This window comes from Alligator mississippiensis, chromosome 4, assembly GCF_030867095.1.
Source record: "Alligator mississippiensis isolate rAllMis1 chromosome 4, rAllMis1, whole genome shotgun sequence".
NCBI classification, from domain to species: Eukaryota; Metazoa; Chordata; order Crocodylia; family Alligatoridae; genus Alligator; species Alligator mississippiensis.
In genome coordinates this window covers 170,143,419-170,164,572 of record NC_081827.1, presented here as the reverse complement: position 1 = coordinate 170,164,572, position 21,154 = coordinate 170,143,419, and the positions used below count along the sequence as shown (strand labels likewise).

The following is a 21,154-nucleotide window of genomic DNA, read 5'->3' as shown; positions in this document are numbered from 1 at the left end:
CCTGTCTCGGGAGCTTTTAGCAGTGACCTCCCAGCAGGGCTCTCCATGCTTTTACAACCAGGTCACAAAGTCCTTGGATGTGGGTGTTGAGATAGATGTCGTCTACCTGAACTTCAAGAAGGCCTTTGATGGTGTTTAGCACCCCATTCTCATAAAAACACTAGGCAACTGTGGCACTGATGCCTACACAGTCAGATGGGTGGCAAATTGGCTCGATGGTTGCACCCAGACAGTGGTGGTGGACGGGTTGTTTTTGACCTGGAGTGATGTGGGCAGTGGAGTTCCCCAGGGCTTGGTCCTCGGGCCTGTGCTATTCAACATCTTTATCAGTGACTTGGAGGTGGGTGTGGAAAGCACGCTGCCCAAATTTGCTGATGAAACAAAGATGTGGGGAGAAGTGGGCACACTGGAAAGGAGGGACAAAATCCAGCTAGATCTAGATGGGTTACAGAGGTGGGTGGATGATACTAGGATGGAATTCAACGCAGACAAGTACAGGGTACTGCATCTAGGGAGAAGGAACCAGCAATACACCTATAGGCTGGGGAACACCCTTCTCAACTACACAGTGGCTGAAAGGGATCTTTGAGTCATTGTTGACTCCAGGATGGACACGAGCCACCAATGCGAGGAAGCAGTCAGGAAGGCTAACCGCACCTTGTCGTGCATCTACAGCACAAGCAGGTCCAGGGAGGTGATCCTTCCCCTCTATGCAGTGTTGGTCAGGCCACAGTTGGAATACTGCATCCAGTTCTGGGCACCACACTTCAAGAGGGATGTGGCTAGCACTCTAGAGGGTCCAGAGGAGGGCCACTCGCATGGTCAGGGGACAGCAGGTCAGGCCCTACGAAAATAGACTAAAGGGCCTGAATCTATTCAGCCTCCACAAGAGAAGACTGACAGGGGATCTATGACTGACAGGGGATGGATGGTGGCCATCTATAAACTCACCAGGGGGGACCAGCGGAAAATAAGTGAAGCTCTGTTCCTTTGGGCACCACCTGGGATAACAAGGAATAACGGCCACAAATTGATTGAGAGCAGGTTCAGGCTTGATATCAGGAGGTACTACTTTATGGTTAGGGCTGCCAGGCTCTGGAATGGGCTCCCAAGGGAGGTGGTGCGCTCCCCTACCTTGGGGGTCTTCAAGAGGAGGTTGGATAGATATCTGGCTGGGGTATTATGATCCCAGCACTCATTCCTGCCCAGGGCAAGGGGTCAGACTTGATGATCTATTCAGGTCCCTTCCGACCCTGGAAACTATGAAACTATGTTTGGATAGGGGTTCAAATGACTTGTATAGACTGAGATGGGGCCCTGCAGGAGTGGCTGGCCCAGGTCCTCAGCACACTTGCCCCACTGGGTGGCAGGGAACACCCCCCACCCCCCCAGGTGTTAGGCCATGTGCTTCAAGTCCCCCCTTTCCTGTACCTTGTCACTCAGCTGCTGCAGGGCTCAGACACCCACCTCTTGCTGTCAGAGGAGGGTGGCTTTTTCCAGCTGCTCCATCTCCCACCTACCAGTGCCAGCTCTGCCAGTTGCCTTTTGCATAGTCAGAGGCATAGAAGGCATGGCTTTGTCAGAGGCAATGTCCCACAGAGACAGCCTGGATGGAGCAAGATGGACCCAATTTAACATGCCCCTGGGCCAGTGGATGGCATAGCCCAGCTGATCTCCTGAGGCATCTATGAGGAGTCAGCCCTCCCCACCCCAAAACTGTGGGATTGTCAGATCATGCACCAGAGCCCCCAGGATATTGATCCTTTAGGGCCACATTTCCCAGTGGGCTCCCCAGCCAGGAGCCCCAGGAAAAGGAAACCAAAAGTCTCCTCCTATAGTCTCAACACTCCAGGAGATGGGCCTCAGGCTACACAATGGAATCCAGAGTAATAGCCCCGCTGAGCAAGGGGTGAGGAGCCTTGACTATTTTTAAGACAGGCAAAAACCAAGGTCCAGAGCACAGGGGTAGGTAGGTAGTACCCAGCTCCAGGGCCTCTAGGGTTGGTGACCAGTAGGGATAGACCCTAGGACCCTTTTTGTAGGCTGGCAGCTGCACAAGTCATCCAAGTTCCATCCCTGCCTTGGGCCACCCCAAGTTGAGCAGAGCTGTGCTAGCAAACAGTCTAGTCCTGAAAGACTTTCAATTCTGTCCTGTGAATTTGATGGCACTAACTGAGGTACCTGAGTCAAGATGAAACTTATGTCATAGATCCAACTAGCTCATGGGGAAATTTGAAAGGGCCTATTCACACTTGAGGGAAAAATGGGGTGGACAGAGTCTAAGGCAGGGACGGGCAATTATCTTGGGCGGAGGGCCGCTTACTGAGTTTTGGCAAGCCATCGAGGGCCACATGACAGGCAGCCAAGGACAGATAGTTATTAATTTTCTAAATTTTTTAGGGACCCTGCGAGCCAGATAGAATGGCCTGGCAGGCCACATTCAGCCCATGGGCCACATTTTGCCCACCCCTGGTCTAAGGGCTGCCTCCCCACAATGAGGCTGGGAATCAGAAAAGTCACAGCCACATTCCCAACCCTCCAGTCACTGAGGAGCCAATTGTGACGTGGTTGAGGCAGTGTTGTGCCTTGGTGAAGAGGTGGTCAGTTGGCTGGGTCTACAGACAGGTGAGTACACCTTCATACAATGTCTGTACAGGTGAGGCATAACCATCATCTTATCCATACCCCCCCATTCTGTCCACCCTTGTCATCACTGCAGTGTCTGAATACCCTCTGTAAGTGTGTTCAGTAACACAGTCCATAGCTGTTGTGTGTGTTTTGTTCTCTCTCATGGGGAGGTCTGGGCTTTGTCAGTTGGCTTGGATGTCCTATATTGGAGAAGGTGGGACTGCATAAATATGTACAGGTTTTCGTCGCTTTATGCGGGTTCTGCATGTGCGGATTTGCTCTTATGTGATGACCCTACTGGAATTCGCCTACTGGAATTCACCATCCAGCGCAGGGTGTCAAGGGCCTGCAGCAAGGCAATAGCCCTTGACTTCAAGAGGGCCAGTTTCAATGAGTTGAAGAGATTGGTAGGAGAGGCACTGGGGTCCTGGAGGGTAGGGGAACTGCGTGTCCAAGACTAATGGTCATTCTTTAAGGAGACGATCCTCTGAGCCCAAGGGGTGACAGTCCCAATGAGAATCAAAGGGGGCAAGAGTGCTCAAAAGTCCCCCTGGCTCACCAAAGGCATTCAGGAAGCCTGAAAGCCAAAAAGGAGGTGTACACCCAGTGGAAGGGAGGGGCTATCACCAAAGAGGAGTATACCTCCATCGCTCAGGTTTGTAGGGGGGCGGTCAGGAAAGCTAAGGCAGATACGGAATGAGGGCTAGGATCAAGGACAACAAAAAGTCCTTTTTTTAAATACATAGGGAGTATGAAGAAGGCACCGGGTAATGCAGGGCCCCTGCAGGATACGCTTGGCAATCTGGTGGTTGCACCAGAGGAAAAGGCAGACCTTTTTAATAATTTCTTTGCCTCCATTTTTTTGTGCAGGGACCGGGACTCCCCCACTAAGATTCAGGACGGACTCAGGAGAAACTCCGCCAGGCCTAGGGTCGGGGAGGACTGAGTTAGGGAACTTCTCGAGGGGCGGGACATGTTCAGGTCACCAGGTCCAGATGCTCTCCACCCCAGGGTGCTGAGGGAATTGGCAGGGGTTATCGAGGTGCCCCGGCACGGCTTTACGAGCACTCATGGTGCTCTGGCGAGGTGCCAGATGACTGGAAGAAGGCCAATGTGGTCCCCATTTTCAAAAAAAGGGAGGAGGGAGGACCCGGGCAACCATAGGCTCATTAGTCTTACTTCGATCCTGGGGAAGCTCTTTGAGATTATCCAGGAGCACATCTGGGAAGGACCAGCAGGGGGGATGATGCTCAGGGGCAACCAGCATGGGTTCATTAGGGGCAGGTCCTGTCAGACCAACCTGATTGCCTTCTATGATCAGGTCACAAAATCATTGGACGCAGGTGTCATGGTGGACGTAGTTTTTCTGGACTTTAGGAAGGACTTTGTCACTGTCTCCCACCCCATTTCCATTAAAAAGCTAGGCGACTGTGGCATTGATGCCTACACAGTCAAATGGGTAACAAATTGGTTGAGGGGTCGCACCTAGAGAGTGGTGGTGGATGGGTCATATTCGACCTGGAGGGATGTGGGCAATGGAGTCCCCCAGGGTTTGGTCCTCGGGCCTGCACTGTTCAGTTTCTTTATTAGCGACTTGGATGAGGGGGTGAAAAGCACCCTGTTCAAATTTGCTGATGACACCAAATTTGGGGTGAGGTGGGCACGCTAGGAGTGGGGGGGTCAGGATACAGCTGGACCTGGACAGGTTACAGGGATGGGCGAATGAGAATAGGATGAGATTCAACACTGACAAGTGCAAGGTACTGCACTTGGGCAGTAAGAACCAGCAGCATACCTACAGGTTGGGGAACTCCCTGCTCAAAAGCACAGAGGCAGAAAAGGATCTTCGAGTCATTATCGATTCCAAAATGAACATGGGCTGCCAATGTGTGGACACAGTCAGTAAGGCCAGCTGCACCTTGTCATGCATCCACAGATGCATCACAAGCAGGGCTAAGGAAGTGATCCTCCCCCTCTATGAGACACTGGTCAGGCCGCAGTTGGAGTACTGCATCCAGTTCTGGGTGCTGCACTTCAGGAGGGATGTGGACAGCATGGAGAGGGTCCAGAGGAGGGCCACTCGCATGATCCAGAAACAGCAGGGCAGACCCTATGAGGAGAGGCTAAGGGACCTGAACCTGTTCAGCCTCCACAAGAGAAGGCTGAGAGGGGACCTGGTGGCCATCTATAAACTTACCGGGGGGACCAGCGGGGAATGGGAGAGATCTTGTTCCCCTGAACGCCTCCCGGAGTAACAAGGAACAACGGCCATAAGCTGACAGAGAGCAGATTCAGGCTGGGTATCAGGAGGCGCTACTTCACAGTCAGGGCGGCTAGGACCTGGAACCAACTTCCAAGGGAAGTGGCGCTGGCTCCTACCCTGGGGGTCTTTAAGAGGAGGCTAGATAATCACCTAACTGGGGTCATATGAGCAGTTTTCTCTCCTGCCTGGGGCAGGGGGTAGGACTTGAAGATCTACTTAGGTCCCTTCCGACCCTAAATCTATGAATCTATGAACCTATGACCCTTTTTATACCAAAAATTCATTATATGCGAGGTAAATTCACTCTTACGCTATTGGTGTGGTGGAAGCCAGCAGTCAGCTGCTTTGTGCAGTGCATTGTGGGAGTGACGTGCACCAAAATAGTCTCCTGTGTGGATCTGTGCTCCTTGCTCATTGTCTGCGACACGTGTTTGTGTAGCTGTCATCCCCATTATTATACTGCCCTGTGCTTGTGTATATTGCATGCTGTTGGTGAGTACCAAAACTGTCTTGTAGTAGTGGTAGAAATGGGTCTGGGGGTCAGTGCAGTCAAGGTTTTGGAACGTATCCCTGTGTTACATTGTAAAGTGGGTTCCCTTTATCCCATTTTGAACCATCATCCAAGAAAGATCTGTCCCTTCCACAGACAAGCTTTTCCTGTGTTGGTAAAGTCAGGGTGCCTGAATACGGAGTTGTTAACCCCCTCATCCAAGAGCCTTACCCCATCTTTTACATCTTGAGCCCAGCTCACAGAGCACCGTGAAGATAAGGACGGAAACCTTGAAAATGTTATGTTCATATTGCAGACGTGCAGGACAGGGGCACAACGCTTGTTGGCAAATAACCAGCCAGCTTTAGTTAGGACCAAATCGGCGTGCATTAGTTCCTCGAGTACAGCACCTAGCAGGTCCTAATGTTATCTGCTAGTGGTTTCCCCACTGTCCTTACTGGAAGCTCTGGCAGAGCTGATGGCCTACAAAATTCCTGGCCTTCAGTAACCTAAAGACTCAGGACCTTGTTACACTTGTTACTTTAGGTGGCTTCTGCAGCTCTTAACTCCTGGACTGGCTGGATGTTAACACCTTTTAAGTGGCTTAAAGCACTATGTATTCAGCTTAATGTTACCCCACACCAGGGCAGGATTATCTCCCATCTGCCTAATTTTGTTGTTATTTTAGTAACTTGTGTACACTCCGCAGTTTTTCTGCCCAAGTTGAAGTCCTCCAGCATCCCAGCAGGCAGTGTACCCACTGTGACTCCTGCCACTGCTTGGTCCGCCGGGAGCAGAACCAGCTGGGTCAGAGTGGGAAGCGTGTTGCTCAGACCTGGCTCCACTACCTGCCAGACCTGGCTGGCTCTGCCCCCCATGGGGAGCAGAGCCACATCCAGGCAACACAGTGCCCTCCTCTGCTCGGATGCAGCTGGCTCTGCTCCCAACAGGCAATGGAGTCAGGTACGAGTCATGCTGTTCTCTCCCCTGTTCGGATCTGGCTGGCTCAGCTCCCAGGGAAACAGAACCAGTCAAAGCAGTGGTGGGAGGCACCATGGCTTCCAGGAGCTGGGGTTGCAGCACTTGCTCTGCCCAGAGAGCAGGGAGCCTGTCCTTCCCCTAGCTCCTTGTCCTACTTGTGCTCACCAAGCTGCTAGTGGCAAGTCATAGCTGTGCAGGGAAGGGGCAATCAGTTTTTTTTGCCTTAACATGCAACTGCTCCATTAAGCTGAACAGCACTAGGCTGATAAAATTTGCTTGGCTTACAGCATAGTCTGACAAGGCCGTCAAACAGATATGCCTCCTCTTACTCTATTTAAGGTTCCTTTGTACCTGTGATATATGAGTCCAGGCTGGCGATTTGGTAAACAAAGTTCTACTTTATCACTCCTAATTCAAAGCAAGAATAATTTTTTTCAAAAAAATCATGTTTCCCCCCCCTCCCCTCATCTCCATGTCCAAAGACCATCACATCTTCACCCTTACTGAGTCTACACCTGCTTCCAAATCCCACCCTCCCCTCCCCCTATAAACAAAACAAGGCTTTGAAAGTAACAAAGGGGCCAGCAGCCAGGGGACACTAGCCCAGTCTCAAGGTCAAAGGAATCTGTGTGTGTCTGCTCCATGGAAAGACTCGAGTTTGCTTGGAGCTTTCAGGGAGCCTTGGATTTCCTCTGGCTGCCAGCAGTTGCTTTTAGCAGGATGAAGTTTCAGCACCTCCAGTGGTCATTCCTAGATCTTAGTAAAGACTTTTATTTCTCTTCGGATGTCCATGTCTGGAGGTGGGAAACCAATTCAAGTTGCTCCCAGGCAGGTCTCTGTGACAGAGCTGCTGACTAGACCCTGAGGCTCAGCCTCTCAGTCCAGCCTAACCTTTGCTTTTGTTTTCACCTGCTGAATTGTCTCACCTATAGCTTGGACCAGGCTCTTAGGATCTGGGCTCCAACCCACTGGTGTGGTTTCTAACTCTATCAACCGAACCCCTATGGAACTCAATGGAAATTGAAGTGCCTAAATATCTCTGTGGGTCTGGGTCCTGCTGACCCCCTCCCATTTGCTCCCAGGATGCCCATAGCAATTCTTTCTAGTTCACAGAAGGCTTCATTTGAGGCTACCAAGACATTCACTCTGTCTCTCACCACTGCAGCAAATTCATAGTTCTCAGCCTTGGCTGACTTGTCCCAAAAAGCAATGTTTCTGCCACCTCTCCCACTTGTATATTGTGTCACTAGTAATCAGTTGGTTAGCCTCAGTCTTGCTCTGTGGGGAAGAGGGTTTTGAAGCCAGGATCCAGGAGAGTTGAGCGAGAGTTTCTAAATGAACTCTGCTCTCACCGAGGTAGCAACAGAAACAGCCAGGTGGTTCAGAGCTGGATGTGCACTGGGTATTGGTGCCAATTGTAGGTGGAAATTTGGTCCTCTGTTTTTCAGCATCGCTGGGCTTGCTGGGTGAGGAAGTCTGGGCAGTGGAGGCAAGGCGCCTGGGGAAGGGGGACAGATGGGCATAGAGGAGAGTCGGCCAAGCCTCAGAAAGCAGAATGGCTGATGGAAAGATAGAGTGGGCCAAGGGAGGGAGGCATTGAGGGTGGACTGAAGGAGGAAAACCTCAGGTCACTTCAACCCCAGAAGCAGTTGTGGGGAGGGGAAGGAGGAGCTGGAGACAGAGACACAGGGCTGGAGGTGGCTGGCATGGACTTTGCTCAAGAGAGAGGCCAGGTTTAGCAGGGCTCAGAGAGAGGGGCAGGGTAGGGGCAGCAGGGGGTGAAGGCAGAGGCAGGGCTGGGTGGGCTGGTGAGGCAGAAGTGAAGAGCCCAGTGAGCGGGGTAGGGGAGACCACACAAGTGACCAAGGCCTCAGAGGCCACAGACACCATGGGCTATATTAACTCTACGCGACACTGGTCAGGCCACAGCTGGAGTACTGTGTCCAGTTCTGGGCACCCCACTTCAAGAGGGATGTGAACAACATTGAAAGGGTCCAGAGGACGGCCACCCGCATGATCTGGGGAGAGCAGGGCAGACCCTTCAATGAGAGGCTATGGGACCTGAACCTGTTCAGCCTTCACAAGAGAAGGCTGAGGGGGGACCTGGTGACCGTCTATAAACTCACTGGGGGGGACCAGAAGGGTTTGGGGGAGACCTTGTTTCCCCTAGCACCCCCCGGGATAACAAGGAATAACGGCCACAAGTTGTTGGACAGTAGGTTTAGATTAGACATCCGTAGGAACTACTTCACAGCAAGGGCGGCTAGGATCTGGAACCAACTTCCAAGGGAAGTGGTGCTAGCTCCTACCCTGGGGGTCTTTAAGAAGTGGCTTGATGCCTACCTGGCTGGGGTCATTTGAGCCCAGTTTTCCTCCTGCCCAGGCAGGGGGTCGGACTTGAAGATCTACAAGGTCCCTTCTGACCCTACTTCTATGATTCTATGAACTGGAGGGCAGGGAGAAAGCACTGGAAGGGGAGGACTTGGATATGGCCCATGACAAATCCTGGGACACAGTGGGCAGTGGCAAGGTGCCTGATGTGGGGCCATGGTGGGGTGGGCTGCATGCAGACTCAGTGGTAGTGGTGGGGCAGGGCAGGATGGGGGTGGGCCAGCGCTCCCGCATGTGGGTTCTCTGGTGGCGGGTGAGGTGGGAGCGGCGGCTGAAGCCCTTCCCACAGGCAGAGCAGGTGTAGGGGCGCTCACCTGTGTGGGAGCGCTGGTGGATGACCAACTCAGAGCGCTGGATGAAACCCTTGCCACAGACAGCACAGCCGAAGGGGCGTTGGCCCAGGTGGGCACGTCGGTGCTTGGCCAGGTTGGAGCTGACGCTGAAGCGCTGGCCACATTGGGGGCAGCGGTAAGGGCGCTCACCCGTGTGCCGGCGCCGGTGGATGGTGAGGTCCGAGCGCTGTAGGAAGCGCTTTCCACAGTCTGTGCACTGGTGGGGTCGCTCCCCGGTATGGATGCGCCGATGCTTGCTCAGAGCCGAGCGCTGCGTGAAGCCCTTCCCACATTCCAGGCATGGGTATGACCGCCGTCCGCTTGGGGCACAGGGTGCCACCACCGCTGCTGCCATAGCCAGGCCCGGTGCTTCCACTGCCAGGTCAGTGCCCTGCTGAGGCTTTTCAGGGAGATGGGCTCTGCGGGGCCGGGGAGGGTGGGTGACCCAGATGCAGCGTCTGCCACAGCTAGAGCACAGAGAGGGCCTCTCTCCCGTGTGGGTGTGTGGGTGTCTCTGGAGGTGGGAGCCTCGGGCAGGGCCCTTCCCGCAGGCCATACATGGATGGGAGTGGAGTCTCTGAGGCCGCAGGCCAGTAGTCCCACTGCAGCGTCTCCCGCTGCCTGAGCACACAGGGGGAGGCTGCCCCCCACCTGGTGGGGCTCCCCGGGGCTGGAGGAGGGCAGGGTTCACACCGCTGTGCCTCCTGCTGTCCAGGCATTCTGAGGGGCCTTCCCCTTGAAGGGTCCACAGCTGGGATGGGGGCTCCACCTCCTGGAGGAGGTGCTTCCCATGCTCCAGGCAGGGATGGGGGCTCTCTGTCAGGCGGGGGCTCTGGGGCTGGAGGGACAAACCTTGCATGAAACTCTTTTCATGTTCGCTGAATGGGTGGGGTCTCTGCAAGTCACAGCCGCAGTTCTCTGGGCAGTCCTCACTGGCATCTGGCCTGTGCTTCTCCACCTGGGTTTTCTCATGGACTCTGGTGTCCTTAGCTTTCTTGCAACCTCCCCCATGTATGGCCTTGCCCTGTGCCTTAGCTAGAGGGTCCTTCTGGAGCCCTTCTGAGCTCTGCGGGCATGCAGGGGCTGCTTTCTGCTCAGGGCCCTCAGGAACTTTTCCAGTGGGGCTTTCAGGGAATGCCCCGGGGCCTTCCCCTTTCTTTGCATGTTCTTCCATAGGGGCCGTCCCCTCCTTTGCATTCAGCATTCTGCCACCTGCTTGAACAGAGAGACAACTTGAAGTGTCATACCACTGGAGATAAAGGCTTTGAAGGGGTGGGGGTAGGGGAGAGGCGAAGCCCAGTGACTTCAGACAAGACCACAGTCAGGAGCTGGGCCTCCTGGTGCCCTTCCCTAGAGTGTGGCAAGGTGAGTTACTGACTTCCCTCCATAACCAACCCTCCCAATTACCAGACTGGAAATAGGTACCCTTCTCCCCATTACACAGATAGGGACAAGCAATAGTGGAGACATTTACGTGCTATGCCAGGGGCAGCTGGGATTGAATCCCACTGTGCCCTCACACTGCTTCTCCTAGGACCCTCCTCCACCAACCCTCCTTCCCTGTGTTGCTCCTGTTCCCCTCACTCCACACCTCCATCCCCGGGGCTCTTTGCAGCTCTTCTGCGCCGCTTGGCTTTCTCTTCTTGCTTCTGTTCCTTCACCAGCTCCCGCAGCATCTTCTCCACTTGCCTCCGGCCTACAGTTTGCAGGATTGCCCGCAGCTGCTTCCGGAAGTCTGGGAAGACAGCCCCTCCTCCCTGGCCAGTGGTGGCTGCTGCTTGAACCAGGGTTGGCTCCAGCTGTCTCTGTCTTGGCTCCATGTTGACAACTGTACAGTCAGAAGGGAGGTCAAGAGGCTTCAGTGGCCAGGGGGCCCTGTGTGCTTGTAACATTAGAAACCATGTAAGCCCCCAACAAAATAGGGTCTGCCCCTGTTGTATAAACTGGGCCAAATCATCCCAGAGGGACCCTTGCCTCACATAACAGTAAGTAGCTGTGATGGCAATTCCAGTGGGGAAGCACCTGTTTGGCTTGGATACACCGGAAAATCCAGGGACCAAGAGGAGCATGCAGGAGCAAAGCAGAAAGCTGGCATATAGTGTGACAACTGCTGCATGACTGTATTATGAACTCGGACATTAGCATGGTAATGAGGAGATGCCAACATCATTATGAAATAGGGGGTGGGGGGTACAGGGAAAAATACAGCCCTACTCACTATATCCAGGGGGCACAGGGCAAGGGCTGAATATCTGGCCGTGGAAAGTAGGACAGGATGGAGAGGAATGGCTCTTTCCTGATCCCATTGCTCCTCCACCATGGCAAGTGAATTGGGATGATCTTATAATGCTGAGGGCACAGTCCACAGTGTCCTGAGACTGCTATGAATTACACCTGGGTCACATCAACCCCAGGAGGAGAAGAAGGATTTTAATTCTGGAGTCACATCAACTCCACACCTAGAATCCAGGTAGGTCTAAAACACCTTGTATCCCAACTTCACCTATGCTGCACCTTCAGCATCTAAAGCCCAGCCAAGAAAAGTGTCCCACTGCACCAAGCACTGTACAAACACAGAGTAGCAGCCAGTCCCTGCCCCAAAGAGCTTACAATCTAAACAGACAAGACATAGGGAGGAGAAAAGGTAGTGTAATCATGACATGGCACTAAGTTAGAGCCATGATTAATTTGAGGGCATTGGGTTTAGTCAGGATGGGGTCATCTATATGGAAAGGGAAAGGAGAGGGGCCATTGAAAGGAAGGTGGTAGAAGGGTGGAGTGGAGCTGAGGGGAGAGCTGGAACAGGCAGTGTTCACTCTCCCAGGAGAAACTCTCCTAGGAATGATTTAATCCTGTTTGTTCCCAGATTCTTTTTCTCCTGGTAGTCATTTTTTCTTTGGGAGAAAAAGCTTGAACATCTGCATAATTGTGGTTTTTCCTGGGAGAGCAGAGACTCTCTCAGGAGAAAATAAATGTCTGCATGTGGCCAGTTTCCCAGCAGGGGGCACAAAAAGTCCCCTAAAACTGTAAGTTCTCTGTCAGTGTGTCCACAACAGGACAGACAGGGCTAGGGAAACACACTTTACCCCCCTCACTGTGCATGTAGCATATGATGAAAAAAGTGTCTAGTGATGGCTTTGAGTGGTGCTGGGGGGTGACCACTGCTGTTCTCAGGAACATGCCTCACCCAGGACCAGCACTAGGCAGGCCATGGACATACAAACAAAAGCAGCTACCTGACAGTTTTTCAGTATGCAGCATGAGCAGAGTGGGTGTCAATGTGGATCCCTACTATGGTCTGACTCAGGGTAGACAAACGCTGGATGGCCCAATGCCTCTGTCTCAGGCAATTCTGCTTCTTTGTTATCCAACTTCCTCTCACTGGGTGCTGGCTATAGCCAAGGCTAGGAATTTTGACTGGGGTATGCCAGTCATAGAAAATGAGGGTTGGAAGGGACCTCAGGAGGTCATCTAGTCCAACCCCCTGCTCAAAGCAGGAGTATCTCCAGCTATATCATCCCAGCCAAGGCTTTGTCTAGCTGGGTCTTAAAAACCTCCAAGGATGGAGACTCCACAACCTCTCTGGAAAATGTGTTCCAGTGCTTTAGTTCCCTTGCTACAACTTGAGACCATTGCTCCTTGTTCTGCCACTGAGAGCAGTATAGCTCCCTCCTCTTTGAAACCACCCTTTAGGTAACTGAAAACTATTAAATTCCCCCTTGGTCTTCTCTTCTCCAGACTAAATAAGCCCCGTTCCCCCAGCCTCCTGTTCTCCAACCCCCTAACCAGTTTTGTTGTCTTCTGTTGCACTCTCTCCAATTTGTCCACATCCCTTCTGTAGTGAGGGGTCCAAAACTGGACACAGTACTCCACATGTAGCTTTACCAGTCCCGAATAGAAGAGAATAATTACTTCCCTCAATCGGCTGGCAACATTCCTACTAATGCAGCCTAGTATGCTGTTAGCCTTCTTTACAACAGAGGCACACTGTTGGCTCATATTCAGCTTACTGCCTACTGTAATCCTCCAGTCCTTTTCTGCAGAGCTGCTGCTTAGCCAGTCAGTCCTCAGCCTGTAACAATGCATGGGATTGTTCCATCTAAGTGCAGGACTTTGCACTTGTCCTTATTGAACTTCAAGATATTTCTTTTAGTCCAATACTCCAATTTGTTGAGGTCTCTCTGAATCCTAGTCCTACCCTCCAGTATATCTACTACTCCCCACATCTTGGTGTCATCTTTAAACTTGCTGAGGGTGCACTCTATCCCATCTTCCAGATAACTGATGAAAATATTGCTCCTGCTGGGACCAAAGCTGGAGGATCTAAAGGGTTTTGCCCCTCTGCTCAGGGTCTGACTGATTACCATATTTGGGGTCAGGGAGGAATTTTACCCCATTGTCAGCTTGGTATGGATTATGGCGGTTTTTGCCTTCCTCTGTAGTGGGAGGCATGGTCCTCTACCCAGAACCTCTTGAGACAATATTGACAACATGTCATAGAAGCAGGACACTGGCTGTCATGCTTCCCCTGCTTTACCTATGGCAGGTTAGGGGGTTAGGTCTGTGTTGTGTTAGGGGTGATGGTAGATTTAAGTAGAGGTCAGGTTATGGTCCATATAGAGATGATCCTGCCTCAGGCAGGGGGTTGGACTAGATGACTTCTGGAGGTCCCTTCCAGCCCTAATTCTCTATGATACAGATTTGCAAAGGATAGCACTCAGAAGTTAACTAATGCCAGAAGCCAGATGCTGTTGCATACTTATTCAGCCCCCTGGAGTGGATGAATCACACTCAAGTTTTTAATTACGTGACTATGGACTATTGTGTCCAGAGATCCCTGCCTCTGTTGTTGCCCGGTGCCCAGGGAATGAATTATGGTGCTGCCTCTGAGACCCTGCAGTTCAGTCTAGGAGCTGGGAGGGGATAGAGCGTACTCAGTGTAGATGGACTCTTTGCAGACGTTAGCAATCAAACTCATTGTAACAGGTCTGTCTTGAATACGGCTGGGTTAGAGCAAGGAGAAGGGTATTTGCAACACACAGGCCCCAGATCCACAGCAAGTTCCACTTTGCTATCAATTACAATTAGCAGGGAAACATAAGCTGTGTGGCGGGGGTGGGATCAGGATCAAAAGGGTACTGGCATCAGGCTAAGGTAAGAAATACTGTCAACAGCTTTTCTAGGGTACATGTTTATGCATGGATAGACAGACTGCAGTTAGCCAAGGTGTATGTAGTCAAATTTGTGGAGCATGTAGAGGTAGTTCCCCTGGTTCAAAGGGACCTTTGAAAGGCTCTGGGGTGCCCGAGAGGAAAATGGAGGCTGAGGCTATAAAAGAGATGTTGATTTTGGAGCAGGATCAGCTACACTGGAATGTGTCCTGGCCCAAGTGATCCGCTTCACTGCCATCTAGAAGTCTTGCTAGGGCCATTAACCAGCAGGGTTAGGTTCCTGCTGCTTCCAGGTCTTCAGGGGCCTGATCCTGTAGGACAACAGCCCCAGGTCCTGCTTCCCAACTTGATGCACATAGCTGCAATCAGGCAGATCCTCACTTGCAGATGCAGGCCATAGGAATCCCCTGCAGGGGAATTTCCTGGCATACAATAGGCAAAGCAGCACAAATGTGATGTCTGTTTGGATCATAAGAGATTGCAGCCCTGGTCAGGAAGAGAGGCACAAACCATTATATGCCAGGCTAGGTTTGATGCTTGCCTCAAAACCCAAATACAGCACCTTTGGGAAGGTCTCTCCCCCAGGCCCTGGGAGTCTCTAGACCTGGCTAAGTTTGGAGAAAACTACAAGACTCCTTGTAACTGATTAACTCCTCCCTCCTCAGAGGGCAGAGAGCAGTGCAGACAGCATGGAAATGTGGAGCCATTAGCCTACTGACCTCCTCCTGGCCCTTTCAAGAACAGATCTTCCAGGCTAGCCCTGCAGCAGGTGTCAAAGGCAGGCTGGTAATAGTAGAAGTAACTATCACAATTGCTAACAAGAACTAACAGCAGGTGAGGGCCGGGGTTGTCAGAGCCACAAAGTTGATGAAAGCCTGAAGGGCAGGCCCAGGGAGGACTGTCTTCCTTGACCTTCTGGGTGAATCTGGTTTCCTATTGGTATTGTAATGAATGTGGCTTTCATTAAAATGTCCAGAGCATGGCTGGGGGCAGCAGGGAAAGGGGGGGGAGGTGTCTCAAGCTGCCTGGTTCTGCCATAGGCACGAGAGAACACAAAGTAATACCGCCATTCCCAGACAATCTGCCAGAGGCTGACTATGCTCAGGAAGCAGAACAAATCCAGCCCTAGCAGGAAAGCTGCAGCCCCCACACAATCCTCCCCCATTGGAAGAGCCGCTCTGTAGCTCCAGGGCCACAGCCAATATGGAGCAAGCCACAATCCCTTGCTCCTGCCCTGCTCCATCCCATTGCCCAGGCTCCAACCACAGTATGGAAAGAGGCCACACACAGCAAAGGCTCTCTTCTTCCTGCTAGCCGATTTTGACCGTACACAAAGACACGCGGTCCCCATGCGCTCCTGCAGAAGCTGCAGCCTTCCTTCCCCACAATAACTTACCAAAGGGCAGGCCTCGTCGACGATGGGCTTCTGCAAAGGCAGCAATCTGGGGCCAGTTGATGGCAATTTCTTCCGCTGACAGAAAACAGAAGGGGGGAGTGATGAGACACTTCACATACGAGATCAGCCTGACCTTGACTCCCACATGAAGCTTCTCGCCATCCAACCCTTCCTGACAAACTGCGAAACTAAGGGCAAAAACCCTCTGTGTTGGAGTCAGTTTCTCTGTGCAACAAAGAATAAAGTTCTGGCCTGAAGACAAAAGAAAAACCAGGGCAAATATTCAGCCCAGATTGGGGGTGGGGGACCCCTCAGGGACATTTAAAACATTGAGCAGTGGAAGTTTCAGGCTGCTTGCAGCCCAAGGTCAAAGGCATTTGCCCATATGACTGAGGAAAGTGGAAATATCCCTTCCAGAGGAAGTTTTTGGCCTGGATTTTCAGAGAGCAGCTTCCTTGCTTACGAGTGCAATGAGCAGTCTCCTTGGGAAAGGCAGTTGTCGTGTGTTTCTCTGAAGCACAGCACCCACCTGTGACACTAGAAATAATGTGTCTAGTAGGTGCTATAAGGAAACGTCTTGGTCCCAAGCCTGGTCCCTCTCTTTGCAGCATGTTTGTGGGGGACAGGGGCTCATTGAGGGTGGGAACAGAAGTCTGAACAGATGGTAGAAACTGTCTGGAGGAGTTTAGGGAAAGTCTAGTGCCTACTGGTGGGTGAGCTGTGTCCCTGGGGGGGGGGGGGGAAGAGGATGGGACCTAGGCATTAGGGGACCTGATGACTTGGGCAGAGGAATAAGCCATTTGCTCATGTCTACACTCCCAAATAGAGATGAAAGATGCTGGAAGCAGGTGTTACTCTTCAGGAGGGGAGGTATTACTCTCCTGTAGATTCAGGCTAGATATCAGGAGGCGCTACTTCACTGTCAGGATGGCTAGGATCTGGAACCAACTTCTAAGAGAAGTGGTGCTGGCTCCTACCCTGGGGGTCTTTAAGAGGAGGCTGGATGAACACCTTGCTGGGGTCATGTGACCCCACTACTCTTTCCTGCCATGGCAGGGGGTCGGACTTGATGATCTACCAGGTCCCTTCCGACCCTACCTACTACGAAATTACTCCTGCCCTCCTGACAGCCCTGAGAGGAGCCATTAGTATAGTTGCCTTATTTCTGAGTCTCCTTCTCTGTGGCAGAGGAAGTGATCTAGAAGGGCAGACTGCTCAGAAAAGCCAAGGGGCCAGGCAGGAGCCCAAAGCCAACCTCAGGGACCCTGTGATCCCATGGACCCGCAGGCCTTACCCAGAGAGATCACAGACTCGTAACTCTCCTGCATCCTGTCCCTGCAGTGACACCCTCCGACCAGGCACCTGGTGCGCTCCTGGGCCCCCAGAGAAATTCACCAGCACCTGAAACCAAAAACTGTCTGTCAGTCCTTGCTGCTCCAGGGACAACCCACCACTGGGTCACCCGGGCCCCAGGCTGGCACCTACCTTCCAGTCATGCCTACGCCAAGCAGGTCGGTCACGGGAAGCCCCGATTTGGCCCCAGTCACTCCAAACTGGCTCCTTACCCCCAGGCTGCCTCGCAACCCCACTCCTCGATGCGACTGTGGATCCTGCATGGCAGACGTCCCCAAATCAGGGGGCTGAAGCCACGGAGAGCCCTGGCTGCGCCAACAGGCCGGGACCGCGGCATCCTCCCGTGCCGTCGCCCCTCACCTGAGAGCTGTGTGTTCGGGGCTGCGCCCCCTCTCCGGCAGCACCGCGGGGGTCCCGGGAAGGGGGCTCATGCCCTCCAGGAGCCTGCCTGCCCCACGGCCGAGGATCCTCCCAGTCCCTGGGAGGATTGGGGTGCCTCCTACCTCCTCCTGAGCCCCAAATCCTTGCCCATCGCCTCTTCCAGGGCACCAGGGCCAGCAGGCGGGGGCACACGCCGGCGGGTTGCAGATGGGACCCGGTGCCAGGGCCCCTGGCAGCCCCCGCTCGGGCGCGGCCCCGGCCCCACTTACCTGCAGGCTGCGGGCGAGCGGCCGGGCCCTGCGCGGGCACCACCGGGATGCAGCGGCCGCGGCGCAGGAAGCTCCGAGCCGGAGCCACCTAGTGGCCGCGGCCCCGGGACCCTCCGGCCTGCGCGGGGCGGGGGGAGGAGGGGAGGGGAGGGGAGGGGACCCGGCCCCACGCACCGGCATCCGGGGAGGGAGGAGGCTGTGGAGCCGGAGCTGGAGCGCGGGGATGAGGAGCGGGCCCGCGTGGAGGCGGCTGATCCGGCCCCTCTGCACACGGGGGCCGATCGCGACCGGCCCAGTGACTTTGGGACCAGCCAAGATCCCACAGCTGGGGGGCCGGCTTTACAGCGGGGCGATCCCGTGTGCAGGTGTGCTGGCGGGGGACGCGCCAAGGGTCCGGGTCCGGGACGGCAGCTTTCCTGCGGCGCTCCCCGGGAGACCTGCCCCGCTGGCCTGGTGTGCTACTCGCCGAGGGCATGGGGCTTGAAGCCAGCTTCGTGGACATGGCTTGCTCCTGCCACCATATGGCTGAGAGCAGGTGAAACCTGGGGGCCCCCGAGCCTCCGGGCTGTTGCCTGCCAGGGGCTCTGGAAATATTGGAAGCCCTTGGTGCGGGTGGTGGATGTTTGCCCGTTGTAGGGCCACTTGTGGTGTTGGACTGACTCGTGTATTTGGTTTTGATTTGGCTGGGAACACGAAACATTTCTTTCTTTCTTTTCTTTTTTTTTAAAGTGCTGTGGGCTGCCAGCCACAGGGTGCACCTTGCCCAGCTGGGCCTGTGACTCTTAGACCCAGGGTCCCCCAGCTGCAGACAGTGTGTCCCTGTAGTGTGTCTCCTGGTGCCTGGACCCAGCTGGGTCCCAGCTGCCAGTGCTGGGTGTGCGTGAAACCCCTGGGGTAGGGAGATTGCCGCAGATGTCTCCCTGACTCGCGGTGGGGTTCACGCACCCTTGAGACTGGGAGATCGCGGCAGCTGCGTCTCCCAGTCCTGGAGGTGCGTGGGGTGCCGTTGCAGCTGGGAGCCTTTCAGCCAAGGGGCTCCCAGCAGCAAGAGCTTGCTTCTTGCTGATGCAGGGGGAGCCTGGGATTGGGCTCCCCCTGCACTGGCAATAAGGCACGATGGGATCTAATACAGTGTGCCTCCTGCCATGCATCTGTGGCATGGCAGGAGGCACAATTCACACAGTCACACTTCCTTCCATGCCACACATGCATGCCAGGAGGCACAATTGAGGGATTGTACATTAGATCCCATTGCTGGGGCCAGGGCCTTACATTAGATCCCATTGCACCTTTACTTGCACATGTGGAGGGGAGCTAATTATCACACAATTCACTGGTTAATCTGGCAATAAATTTAGACCAGTCACTTGCAAAGTAATTAGCACAGGATAAAAAGAGCCACCCAGCTGTAAAAATCAGTGCTTGACAATGTGAAACAACTCTAGGACTGGTTTCTATCTTGCTTTCATTCAAATGTGCAAGCAAGGCCCAGAGATGAGAAAATAAGACAGGAGCCTGAGTGCATGCAGGGCCTGATTCTCTTCACTAAGTGTCCAGTCCTCTGGCAACAGGCGAGACTTGGGCAGAAAAAAAACAAACAGGAGGGCATTGCAAACAGGCAAGCACTAGGAAACCTCTCTTACTGGAGCAGCCTGCAGGGTTTACAGATTTACAGAAGTTTAGGGCTGGAAGGGACCTCATGAGATCATCAGGTCCAGCCCCCCTCCTCTGGGCAGGAAGCGCTGCTGGGGTCAGATATGACCCCAGCAAGGTGTGCATCCAGTTTCCTTTTGAAGATCTCCAGGGTAGGCGCCTGCACCACCCCCAACTGGGTTAAGCACCTTCCTTTCCAGTTACAGAAGACACCTAAGTATTCACTTAGCCTGTGTGAAACTGTACATGACTGTGTGGTTGAAGACTTAAGGATGTGCCTACATTCACAAGGCAGCAGCCTGAAGGTTGTTCCTTCAGCTTCAGCACTAACTGATCACTTGGATGCCGTGAGAGCATCAGTGTTGTTACCAACAGGTAGCTTTTGGCATTGGATTTCCTATGTTTTTCATAGGAATCCATAGGAAATGTAATCAAGGATCAGACCTGGAATCTCCAGGGCTTTTTAGCTAAGATGATTGGAAAAAGATTTCACCTAGTGACTGTGGCTAGATCCCACTGGAGCCCTGTCAAAGAATTCACTTGCCTCTAACGAAAGTTGCCAAGAGATCTCAGTCCCCCTGGAATGAGGCCTCCTGAGAACTGAGAGAAATGGGCTCCCTAATCTGCATTAAAACCTAGAGCTTTGGCTTTGACATGTGATTAGGCACCTTCACATTACTTGATGCTATCTGAGCACGCGGCAATCCTGTCTTGATTAAACAGTGGTCACAGTACTAACTTGTAACTGGTATCCTAAACCCTTTTAAACTTTATTTAATACAGTGTCATATCATTCCCCAGGTTTGACACAGTAACTTGTCACTGCTGGTATTGTTTAACCAAACCCATTTAATATAGGTAGTGTTAAATGTGGTATGCTTCTTCATTATGTATCATGTGTTAACCTGTATAATTCCTCACAAAATGCTGCCATTTTACTTGTCTGAATAACTTCAGTGATCTCAGGGGTGCCAAACTCATCCTGGTCCCAGGTCAGATCTGGACTGTGGGGCTCCTTGCAGGCCACATCTCGGAGGGTAAGGAGGTGAGTGCTGGTTGTAGGAAACTAACGCAGCTGTTGCTTGCACCCCTTGCTGATGTGAGCCCAATGGGGCTCCGTGTCCCAGACTGGCAGCAGGTCCATGAATTTCTGGGATGCTGTTTGTTCAGGGAGTGCTGAACAGCTGATGTCTTCTACAGAGCACACCCACTGGGACAGGGTGACTTCCTGCAGGGCACAACCCGGTGGCACAATATTCCTTCCCCTTCTCTGGATCTCCAGTGCCACTGATCCAGCGGTTAAAATGTCATGAGAATTTAACCAAATTCACAAATAAATAAATACATTTTTAAAAAAGTATTTATTTCCCTCTCTACCATTTCTTCCCTTCTCTTACTAAACCTAACAGTGTAATCGTTATAAGGGGGAGCCCCCATTCCCAGTCCAGGCGTGCAATTGGTTCAAGTTACAAATTCAACCGTAGATGTAGATGCCTGATAGATGGGGGTGGAAGGCTTGGGATTCCCTAAAGCCACTGAATGAGGCCTCTGAAAGGTCAGAGTTTCTCTTTGTTTTCTTTGTAATTGCATTGTGGAACTCATTGCCATCAGATGTTGTAGAAGCTGTCAGTTTAGCCTGATTCAAGAAAGGGGTGGGACAAATTCTTGGAGGAAATATGCATCAGTAGCTATTGAGCACAGAAGTTAGGGGTACAGCCTCTGAATCAACTGCCTAGACCTTAAATGCTGGGGACTGCAAGTGAGAGAAGTGGCAAAAAACCCTGGTCATCCCCAGTTCACTCTCCCTTTCACTGTCTACTCTTGGCCACTGTCTGACACACAATAC

General features: G+C 52.9%; 1 protein-coding gene across 4 annotated transcripts; it reads right to left on the bottom strand.

Moving 5' to 3' along the window:
- Positions 1-1,045: 1,045 nt before the first annotated feature.
- On the bottom strand, positions 1,046-17,773 carry LOC102565652 (endothelial zinc finger protein induced by tumor necrosis factor alpha). Of its 4 annotated transcripts, none has more exons than XM_014594173.3 (6): positions 17,366-17,773; positions 17,138-17,262; positions 16,947-17,053; positions 15,653-15,727; positions 10,677-10,913; positions 1,046-10,300 (listed from the first exon to the last, which is right to left on the bottom strand). In XM_014594173.3, the coding sequence occupies exons 3-6, from the start codon at positions 16,978-16,980 to the stop codon at positions 8,802-8,804; spliced, it is 1,845 nt and encodes a 614-aa protein (XP_014449659.1). In that variant the 5' UTR covers positions 16,981-17,053; positions 17,138-17,262; positions 17,366-17,773; the 3' UTR covers positions 1,046-8,801. The 4 variants fall into 4 exon arrangements, with proteins under 4 accessions (XP_014449659.1, XP_019347561.1, XP_006260467.1 ...); XM_019492016.2 differs by having other exon boundaries at positions 17,656-17,773; XM_006260405.4 differs by having other exon boundaries at positions 1,046-10,297; positions 17,366-17,771.
- Between the last annotated feature and the right edge of the window lie 3,381 nt (positions 17,774-21,154).

Bases quoted from the DNA above. Each gene is read 5' to 3' on its own strand.
- LOC102565652 (XM_014594173.3), bottom strand. From the start codon at position 16,980: ATGCAGGAGAGTTACGAGTCTGTGATCTCTCTGG. The intron at 15,728-16,946 runs GTAAGGCCTGCG...GTTTTCTGTCAG, and splicing joins CGAGTCTGTGATCTCTCTGG to CGGAAGAAATTGCCATCAAC. The intron at 10,301-10,676 runs GTGTGGAGTGAG...TCTCTGTTCAAG, and splicing joins AAAGAGCCCCGGGGATGGAG to CAGGTGGCAGAATGCTGAAT.